This window comes from Saimiri boliviensis, chromosome 9 (genome assembly GCF_048565385.1).
Source record: "Saimiri boliviensis isolate mSaiBol1 chromosome 9, mSaiBol1.pri, whole genome shotgun sequence".
NCBI lineage: Eukaryota > Metazoa > Chordata > Mammalia > Primates > Cebidae > Saimiri > Saimiri boliviensis.
The window spans coordinates 12,984,086-12,994,698 of record NC_133457.1 but is presented as its reverse complement, the minus strand read 5'-3'; the positions used below and the strand labels follow the sequence as shown (position 1 = coordinate 12,994,698).

The following is a 10,613-nucleotide window of genomic DNA, read 5'->3' as shown; positions in this document are numbered from 1 at the left end:
CTTCTTACACTTTAGGAACAGTCACAGGCCTCGAAGGGGTGCTCCTTTTGTTCAGCTAACTGTAACTCATTTCTCAGGTTATGGCACTTTCTGAGGGAGGCTTCTCCTCCACATCAAGCAAGCAGACTTTTTGTATGTTCTTTTTGTGTAGTTCATCCAGCACTTACTTGATTAATGTAAATTGGATCACTAATTAGTAAATCATTAATTAATGAGTTAACTATTCAATGTCTGTCTTTCCGAAGGGTCTACACACACATTGAGGGCAGAAATGTTATCTTTCTTTTTCATTCTTCTGTCTTCAATTGCTTAGCAAAGTGCATGGCGTGTAGTAGACAACTGATAAAATAACTTCAGTGAGCTAAGATGAAAACTAGACCAAGAAAAATTGAGTCTTTTCATGTATGCCAGGTTTTATAGTCCTCAGTTTCTCTTTATATTTCTTCTTAACTCACAAGCCTCCCTCTGTACCCAGTACATCTGCACCCTGATGGTCTTGGCCAGCACCCCGGGATGTTAACTCCTGTATAGCTGACAAGATCCTCAGTGTACATGGCTTGCTTAGTCATTCATTCACATTAATTTTTCCCCAAAGAAGTAGACCATATGTCAGGTTTTTCCAATGGTAATGATTTACTTTTATTATGATCAGTATGAAAAGATCTACCTAGTTTAATAGACCCAGAAGTTTGTTTAAAAGAAAGATTGAGATCTATAAAACATCCAGGCAAACCAAAATAGGGATTCAAGAAAGAAAAGAAATGAAAAGTGAGCATTTTAAAACAAGGCCATCAGCTTTCTCAACTAGTACATGTGTTCCAGGACATAGCTGGCAACGTGCTTGATTGCCAGCATGGTCTCCTCACAGGTCGCCCGGATCCGGGATTCTGGAAGGAGAAAGCCGTATCTGCCTTTATCCCTGAGTTCAAAGGTGAAGGAATATCTGATTCCTTGGTCATAAGCCCAGTCATCAGAGCCCCCAGCAGCAGGATCTGAAAATGTGCAGACAGCAGTGAAAAAAAAACTTTAAATCTAGAAAGGAACTTTAAAAAATTGCCAGTTTCTTTTTATCATTACAAATGTTTCACTGTGTAAAATATTTTGAGCAAGCCAATTTTCTAGTAAATTGGATCATAAATGTTATGGGGCTGTTTTAAAAAATTACTCCAATCTTATCATTAAACCTATCACAACTTCAGTTTGTAGAAATGATGTGTTTAATATCTCAGAAAGTATGTAATCTGTAATGCAAAATTCTCAGTGTGCTTGTATGCTATGGTAAACTACACTCTACAGTGTGAAAGAATGTGTATCTCTCAGGAAAATAAGGAAAGCGACATGATGATTGGCAAGAGAAGACTCTAAACCTGGCGGGAACTATGCCAAATGATAAGATTGAAGAAGCTTGAGGGCAGGGCTATGCCTTCATTTTCGTATCTTTAGTGTTTATCTAGCTTAGGGTCTGGCATAGATAAAGTATTTGTTATTAATTTATTCAGTAACATCCATGTTGTCACTAATGCATAGAATATGTATTAATGCATTCATTTGTTCATTTATTCACTCATCTATTTTTTCAATCAACAATTGTATAGCTCCCACTGAACAGTAGGCTATGGGCTCAACTCTGAAGATGCCAGAACAAAGGAGAGATGTTGGCTCTGCCCTCCAAGGTCTTACGGTGTAATGGAAAAAGAAACCTAGTTGAACTGAAAAAAACGTGCACCAAGGTCACAATGTATAAATTGGTGGGCTGTCTCTGCTAGAAACCCCTTAAGAAAACATATGCCTCATATGATTCAGAGCAGTTTTTAAAAAATAATAAAAATAAACCGAATTGTATTCTGCATAAATCCTTTAAAAAAATCCTGACAACTCAGGACTGGAGCCTCCCCAGCTGCAATGGAGGCCATCTGATGATGAGATCTGGTCCGTTTTTATGTGTGTGTTTCAATTTCTTTCCAACCTCAGGCAGAAAGAAATCATTTGAAAGCAAAGGAAGATATACATAGAAATTGAAAATGAGGCCTGTAGAATGTGCCTTCCAGAGAAATCTAAGCTGCAGCATCCATAGCTCTGGGCTCTAGTCCCTATCACTATAGCCGCTTGCTATCTCTAGCCACTTGCTTGCATACACCCAGTGACTGATTAGAGGGACTAATTTCTCTTGAAGTTGACTTGTGCCTCAAGTAGCCCTGGTACCTGCCACCTGTTTAGCCAAGAAAACCCTCTGTCTTATGTTTTCCTCCAGCAATGGTCCTTTCAGATAAAACTTCATGTCATCACCTTGGGAAGTTAATCCTGATACTGTGGGGTTGGTTGGCCTTTGGGCGTGTTCCTTCCTTGTGCATCCTAATGTGACAGCACTTAGCACCTGTATCACAAAAGATTGCTTATTTTGCCTGCTTTCCCACTGCCAGTTCTTTAAAAAGACTGCCCTGATCTCCCTCCTTCCTTTTCTCCTTTTATCTTTTCTTTTCTCTAATTTTACTTTCTTGTTCTGTTAGTGTCTACTGAGGCCCTGGCACCTAGTAAGTGCTCAGTAGATGCTTATAGAGAGCAAATGTCTCTGTGGGTTGAGAAGGATATTTTTCTCCCCTCCCTTTTTATTTTGAGACAGGATCTCTCTTTGTCTCTCAGGTTGGAGTGCAATGGTACAATTATAGCTCACTATAACCTTGAACTCCTGGGCTCAAGTGACTCTCCCACCTCAGCCTCCTGAGTAGCTGGGATTATAGGTATGCATGACCAGCTACTTAAAAAATTTTTTTTAGAGACAACATTACTATGTTGCCTAGGCTTTACCTGCTTTTGTTGAGCAGAAAACTGATTACATATTTTAGAAAAATTTGCTATGAGGCAAAAGCCACATGCTTTAAACTGGCAGAAAGGCCCCAGGAATCATTTGTTGGCTGTTTAGGCACACGGTTCTTTGCACAGTTCTGAAGCCAAGACTCACAGATTGTTGTAGCTCCTGGGCCATATGTATACTTGGTGCCGTGCAGTGTGGCAAGTTCTTTCACAGCAGCTTTAGCCAGGGCATTCTGCAAAAGAATCAGCAATAAGTAAGTAAATAAATAAAAGCACACTGTCAAACAGACACCCTGCACATTATTTTTAAGTCATTCAAATCATGTAAGTAACCGTTTGGATAGTATTATACGCCTATTTACCACTCATTTTCACCTTTCTGCCTAACCTAGTTATATGATCCCAGTGATTCTTGTGCAAGGATGTCTTCCCTAACACCCTGCCCAAGCATTCACTCTCAGCCTCTATTTATCTTTTCTCTGGAGCTTGTAAGAGAAAAGCAGTGGACAAGGAAGCCTTTATGGGTGGGCAAAGAAGTTGTCTACCTCTTTGCAGGGAAATAAACCAAAACACACATGTGCAAAAACCCAAAGAAAACAAAACAAGAAACACTTGGCAATGTAGCAGGTTGTAAAGCCAGATTAAGTTGCGATAGGGTTGCGTGAGTTAGGGCAGGAGCCTTAGAAACTGCACATAGGATTGGCTAGTCAATGCAATATTCAGCGCCAGCATGAAAGTGCTTAGGAATTGGCAGTTCCAAGGATGAGTGGTAGCTCCAGCTTGGAAAATGTTTAGACTAAGGAGTTAGAGAATATTCATTCTATTTCAAAATGCAGAACATTTGAATTTCAGAATTTAAAAAAAGTTGTTAAGCATTCACTTACGTGTATTCTTTTCTCTTAGAAGCAGCATCAACTTCTTATAAGAACCATTGCCCTCCAGTTCCCTGCACCCAACTCCTAGGGAAAGGCTCCCTGCACTCAGAAACTCTGTGGTAAAACTCCACTGACATACTGCCTATTTAAATAACACACTTCAGAAACAAGGCCTGGCTCAGCTGTTTGGGGAATACAGATTCGAAAAAACAAGTTGTTTACTACAGGAGAATTAGCCATAATTCCTTTTGGTTATGAAACTGGCTATATTTCATACTTGGCATGGTAATTACTTCTACATATGCCTGGAAAACTGTGAGGTTGGTGATAAAATCAGAATTATATGATTTTTACAAAGTAGCAATTTTCCTTCCCTTATTCTAATGTTGAAACTGGTTTTAGTAGAGTCTTATGTCAAACTGATGCGGGCATGGCTGTAAGACTTCAAGGATTCCAGTTCCTAAAGCATTAATGCTTCAACGGCCAGGTGGCAAATTAGAAAACTTAAAAAGATTTATAAAATGTAAGTCATTATTTTCTGTCTGATTCACTGAAATAATGCAATCAGTTTCCGGGAACTAACATTATTCTCAGAGTTTTGGGTAGGTACTTGCAAATTGTAGGGTTCCATTTTCCTATTTCCAAACTGCAAAACTAAGACATGCTTTCTCTAACTGCATGGAATCCTTACCGTTGTGGCCTAAATACATTGCTCCTCTTGTCTAATCTTGTTGAAACAAAGACACTAGATTTAGATCTTTTCTTAACCCTTTGATAGAGGTTCCATTGCCAATTGAAATCAGAACAAGCTATAAACATTACATAATACTCATAATAGATTTAAAACCATCTTCTAGAAACGTGAAACATGGTGAGGAAATAGTTCTTTTTGTAGGTAAACGATATTTTCTACCACTCTGCAATTTCTTTAACTTGCCATTTATCAAAGGAAATCTCTAGTTAGTTATTTTTCTGGAAGGCAGAACCTCTGATCTTAAAGAATTCTTGTTTCTTCCCTGGTTGCCTTCTTCAGGCTTTCCTTCAACTTTTCCTTAGCCCTTGAATTATTATTTTTGGTTAGAAGAAATATGATTCTTCAAAATTAGTTTTAAACATGAAAAGTTATGAAGACTTGAGAAGATTTAACAGTCATTGTCTTTATCTATTGGACTTAAGTGTTGATTGATTGTCTTTCAAGTCTCTCAACATATTTACGTGCAATGTAATAATACAGTTTTCAGACAAAACCAAAGGGGGCTACTTGTGATCTGTTATCTCTTTTGACTTAATATCTTATCAATTTAGTCACGATTTCCATTAAAGCCACAGAGAAATGTTTAGCTGGCCTCTTCTCAAACCGTACTCTGGGCAGGTAAAGTCACATCTGAGTTCTCTCTACGCCTTCATTGACATCTTTTGGAAACAGTTGCTCTATTTTTGAGGCTGAAGCAATATCTGAAGTTGATGTGAGCTTAAAAAGGTTGCTATTTTATTCCTGTCACTGGTGCACATTGAAAGGACATTTAGCTTGTGCCTAACTTCTCAGCTCTTGTCCTCAGTTGCTCTCACATCTTGATATCCACCTCATTTCTCATCTTCTGAAGATCACCTCATCACCACATCTTCAATGGCTCTATCCTCTATTGAAGTCAAACCTCTTTGGCTAAAACAGTTGTTGCAAACCAGCTCTGGCCTTGTCTCTCAGACCACATCATTTTTTGTGCATTCCTGTGTTCCTTCTGAGGTAGATTTTCCTGAATTACTTCCCTATACACTATTTCCTGCTTCTCCTGACCTGCATGACTGTGGGTACCCTTTTCTCTTCACTGGAATCCTCTTTCTCTCTTTGCTGATATGAAGAATTGCTATTATTTTTCCAGATTCAGTTTGAGTGTTATCTTCTTTGTGAAGCAAGCTGCCCCTACTCTCACAGGAAGCATTGAGCACCTCTCCTTTTTGGGGGCTCACACTTTTATCAGGATTTACTGTGTGCTATAATCAGTTGTTTTTGCATCTATTTCCTCTCCAGGTGAGCTCCTTGAAGGAACGAACTGTTGGCTATTCATTTCGTATCCTCAGCAGATTGCACAGCACCTAAAACATAGTTTGCTGAATCTAACACTCGGGCTTAGGAGCATTATGAATGGTCAGGATTTGGGTGGAGGTGCAGAGCTCTGAGCTTTGCAGAGGCTGAACCTACCTGAGTGGCGACTGGGGATGCTTCTGGAGAGGACAGTGCTACCATTTATTGATAGGTTGCCACATTCAGACATTGACATCTGTGCATTTTACTTACTTCTATTAATTTTTTTTTAAAAAGGAAGTCTGGATCCTTTCCCTCATCCCCTCCAAGGCCAAAAGACAAAGAAAGTCAGAAGAGACATTAATCAAGTAAAATATCATATTTTAAATTCCAATTATGTTAACAAAAATCCCTGGAATCAGTGCGGGTCTTTTCTTTAGAAGAGTTCAAATAATTTCACAAATGTTCCTCATTTATCTTCTCAACATTATCTGTCCACATTTCACTGACATAGAATTTTCTAGCAGAATGGAATGCCATCTGGGGCAGCAAGCTCAGTGGGAATGTTCCAATCAACCTGGATGACTGACCCCTGCCAAGAATGATAGAGAGAAAAGTAATCCTTGCATTTGCTACAGTGTTAGAGTGGTAACTCTTTTCTCTTGCATGTTTCTGTAAAAAGACATGAGGGCAGATGACGGAAGACCCAAGAAGCGACAACGCCGCAGAGAGCTTGGTCCATGTCTTGAAACTCCAATTAGTGACAATTGCTATTCCACTTGCCATTTGAGGGACATCTTACATTGTTTCTCGGTGGATTTAAAATCAGAACTAACATTTACATAAAAACTTGGGCTTTACAAAGAGCTCTTGATAAGAGCTAGATATTTTTATCCCCATTTCACAGATAAAAGAACTAAAACTCACGGAGGATGAAAGATCTTTCTCAAGGGCACACAGCCCCGTAAGTGGCTGACTTGAGCGAGGTTCTTCTTTCTTTAAATCCTCTGCTCTTTTTCACTTCTCCTTGTGGCCTTGGAATACTTCAAAAGAAGTGTTGCTGGAGCTGGTTTTACCAATTGTAAAGAACAGAAGGAAGCTAAATATAAACCAGCCTCAGAGAACACTTTGCTTTCAGTTAAGGCCAAACATGGTCAGCCTTTATGAATCCTTAGCTATGAGTGTCCTACTACATCTTATGCATGTTCTCTTTTGTCATCTGTTTCCTCGAAAAGAGGTCTTGGTCCTAGAACAAAAGACAAAGTGAGTCTAAAATGTCACATCTAGCTCACAGCCCAAGAGACAAAGTAAAAGCTAGTGTAATGCTTCTCCAGGTGTGGAGTTTCAAGGACCTGGTGAGATGAATAAGGAGAGGATATTCTTTTCCACTGACCTGCGTTTCCAGGTAACGTATGAGAAAGGAGCTCCCCCTTCATGACTGTGCACATAGTCCTCATTCCAATCTCTTGTACACCGCCAGCATCATGACAGGGAGCTGCCTTTTCTAATCTTCCAGTGGCCCATTATTACAGTATAAGAAAACAAAAGCTCCAAACCAACTATAAGATATAAAACAATTGAAAAGAAATTTTCTGTAGAGCTTTCTTTCTCACTGGAAGTTCTGAGTTTAGCCACCCCTGTGGGTGAGTATTTGTGATAAGGGAGGCATCAGAACAATCCTGAACTGCAGTTTCCTTCCTTCTGTCCTGTGATAATGGGTAACTTGCACCACGGGACCAGTAAGAAATGTAACTTTTATAATTTTGGTGCAAAAGAAGAAGGCCTTACGGTCTATAAGCAGGCACCAAGGAGAAAGCATTTGAGCCCTGAAAAAACAAATATGTTTTGAGAAAAAGGAGGTCGTGAGATTAGAGAAGGGCAAAGAGTTAGGAAAAAGTTTGGCTTAGAAGAGCCAGGCCTGCCGATTTCCACAGAGCCCACGGGAGTGTGGGAATGCTTTCACTGATGAAAACCAGACTTTTTCTTTGACTGATCTGCATACATATTTTTAAGCTCTTTGAAATTCAGGGGATATGTGAAATGTGAGTCAGCTGAAATTGCAAAGCCCAGACAGTTTATTTATTTATTTATTATTAATTTTTCTGGTGGAAGTGGATTTTCTCCCAAATAAATAAATAAATACTGAGTACTGGGGGATCTGCACTTGAGATTGGCAGAACATCTCAAGTATAAGATCCTGTGAAAGAACAAGTATAAGATCCTGCGAAAGGCAAGAGCTTTTGTTCAGGAATGTGACTCTGTTCTTATCTTTATTGAAAGCAAGTTTCTCAACCTTGGCACTCTTGACATTTTGGGCTGGATAACTCTTTGTTGGGGATGGGAGGGCTGTTTTGTGCATTGCAGGGTGTTTATCCGCATCCCCTGGCCCTTACCCACTAGATACCAGTAGAGCTCGACAGTTATGACAACCAGAGATGTCTCCCAAATATTGCCAAATGTTATCTGGAGGTGGAGGGGGCAAAATTAGTTGAATTGGAGGTCATATAAAAGATTTAATTATGGTAACCTAGAATTTATTTTAGGAAAAAGATTAAAAAGAAGGACAACTGATTTTCACGGTGCTGTGAGAATGCCTTTTTCTCTGCTGATGACATTACAGGTATCTTTTAAACATCTCTGCTAGGTGACTCTTGCTAAAACATCATTTTATTCCCAGAATTTTCAGGCTTAGCAAAAAATACAAGACTGACCAGTTAAATTTAAATTTCAGATAAACAATAGTTTTTTCAGTATAAGTCTGTCTCATGAAATATTTGGACATGCTTACAGTAAAAACTGTTTGAATTCCAAATTCTACTGGAAGTCTTGTATTGGATCTGCAATCCTCTTTTCCAGGTTCCTGGCTCCGGGGCCCACTGTGACACAGGATTCATCCTGGCATTCAAGTGCTGACACAACCTGGTCACCTCATTGATTGGCTTTTGCTCCCCACTCTTCCCTAAGGAGAACACTCAATGCAGAAATACTCCTTCTGCTTCCTTCCTCAACGTCATCTTGCAGTTTCACCATAGCCCATTTGTTGGCTCTTTTCTCTGCCCAGAACACCCAATTCCTTTCTCTGCCACTCAAATCCTGCCCAGATTTCAAAGCTCAGAACAAATTGCAGCCCCTCTCTATAATCTTCACTGAATAGCTTTAGCAAACATAGCCATTTCCCTCTCCTGAATTTTTACTACTGCACATAATTGGAAACTCCTAATTCTGTTCTCCTTTTGTATGGTTTCTGGTACCCAAGTCTCATCATTTCAGTAGGATTATAAGTTCTCAGTGGTAGGAAACATAATTTATAATGAGCACTTAATAGACAGGGTCTTGCTCTGTCATCCAGGTTGGAGTGTAGTAGCATGATCTTGCCTCACTGCAACCTCTGCCTCCCGGGTTCAAATAATTCTCATGCCTCAGCCTCTCGAGGAGCTGAAACTACAGGAGTGTGCCACCACATCCAGCTAAATTTTTGTATTTTTGGTAGGGAAGAGGACTCCCTATGTTTGCCAGGGTAGTCTTGAACTCATGAACTCAAGTGATCCTCCTGCCTTGGCCTCCCAAAGTGCTGGGATTACAAGCATGAGCTGCCGGGTCTGACCATGAAATTTCTGATAATTGATAAGCCATGTACTGACCAGGTCCAGGAGGAGAATTTCATCAGGCCAAAAAGCCACTTAAAGTGCATAATGGTGAATAGGTAACTAGTTTCTTAAATAAATTCTATGTTTGTCATTTAAAATTTTTGTCTTTTAAGTGAGAGTATAAATTCAGAGAAAATTCCTGCAGCAGATGTTTTGTGCCTAAAGGCCTGTTGACCTGAGTTGCTGATAGCCTGGCCCAAAGCAGAATTGTGGCTTACTACTTTTGCTATTCGGCAGGGACATATTGCAGCTGTGATGGGTGATATGCGTGGGTGTGTGCACGGTCCTGCAATTGTCTGCCTTCTAATCACAATATTTCTTCCCTCTGATTTTTATGTTTGTCTTTAATAGTAGTCTTGCATTACACTCACGTGTTTGAGGAGTGCCATGGACGTCTGTCTTACTGATGCCTTAATTAAAACTTCAGTTAAGAGGCAGTGACTGAGGCACCACTGGACTGGAAGATGTTAGAATTTAGAATTAGCTTTCTATCTTTTGATCACATTTAACAATTTTTCAGAAACTCTGTCATATTTCTTCTTCTGGTTACTGTTATCTTTCTCTTGGTTAATGAATATATATCTCTCCAAAGGATGTGCCAGAATCATAAAGACTAGGCCATGAGAAGTTAATCATTTCAGCTAACCAGAGTACCTCTTCGGTAATGTCCAGAGGCAGAGGTAATTATGATGTACTGTCTGGGATTAAAGACTTTCTGATGAATGTTCTTCTGCAAAAGAGTTACATGGGGTACTACCATAGAAGTGGCCATGTCAGTATGTGTCTGTGTGTCTTTGCAAATTGAGGCAGCCTAGAAGATTCTTCAGAAGCCAGTAGCTTTAGACCTAGGGCTACCCTGACTACTAGTGTTGACTTTGCCAAGCCTTCCATGTCTTAGCTGGAAAATGAGAAACAGAACAGGAGAATTTCTAAGACTTCTAGCCATAACATTCTTTGCTTCGAATGCAAAGAAATGGTGCAAGACTCATGCCCTGGACTGGCACCTGTGTGCAGGGCACTCTGCTTTCCATTGTGTTAATCTGTGGAGAGGGGCAAGATACTTTTTGGCTGGATATTCCTCTGGCTTCCCATTTTTCACTATTAACAGTGCCATGTAGGCATCTTTGCAGGGGAAGATGTACCAAAGACTGGGATCTTCTTCCCACCCCGTAAGTGCAGCCATATGGCTCGGTTTGAGAGGCTTTTCTCCCAGTTTTAATTTCTCTGATAATAACGAGTTCACAGAATTCAATATTT

At 39.9% G+C, this 10,613-nt stretch overlaps 1 protein-coding gene across 1 annotated transcript in view; it reads right to left on the bottom strand.

Annotated features, from left to right (window-relative positions):
* Positions 1-615: 615 nt before the first annotated feature.
* CPB1 (carboxypeptidase B1) overlaps positions 616-10,613 on the bottom strand; it is a 30,892-nt gene continuing 20,894 nt past the window's right edge. The window contains exons 10-11 of the mRNA XM_010335788.3: positions 2,960-3,044; positions 616-992 (exon numbers count right to left, since the gene is read on the bottom strand). Of these exons, the coding sequence (XP_010334090.1) occupies positions 805-992; positions 2,960-3,044 (273 nt within the window). The 3' untranslated portion in view covers positions 616-804. The remainder of the gene's footprint in view (positions 993-2,959; positions 3,045-10,613) is intronic.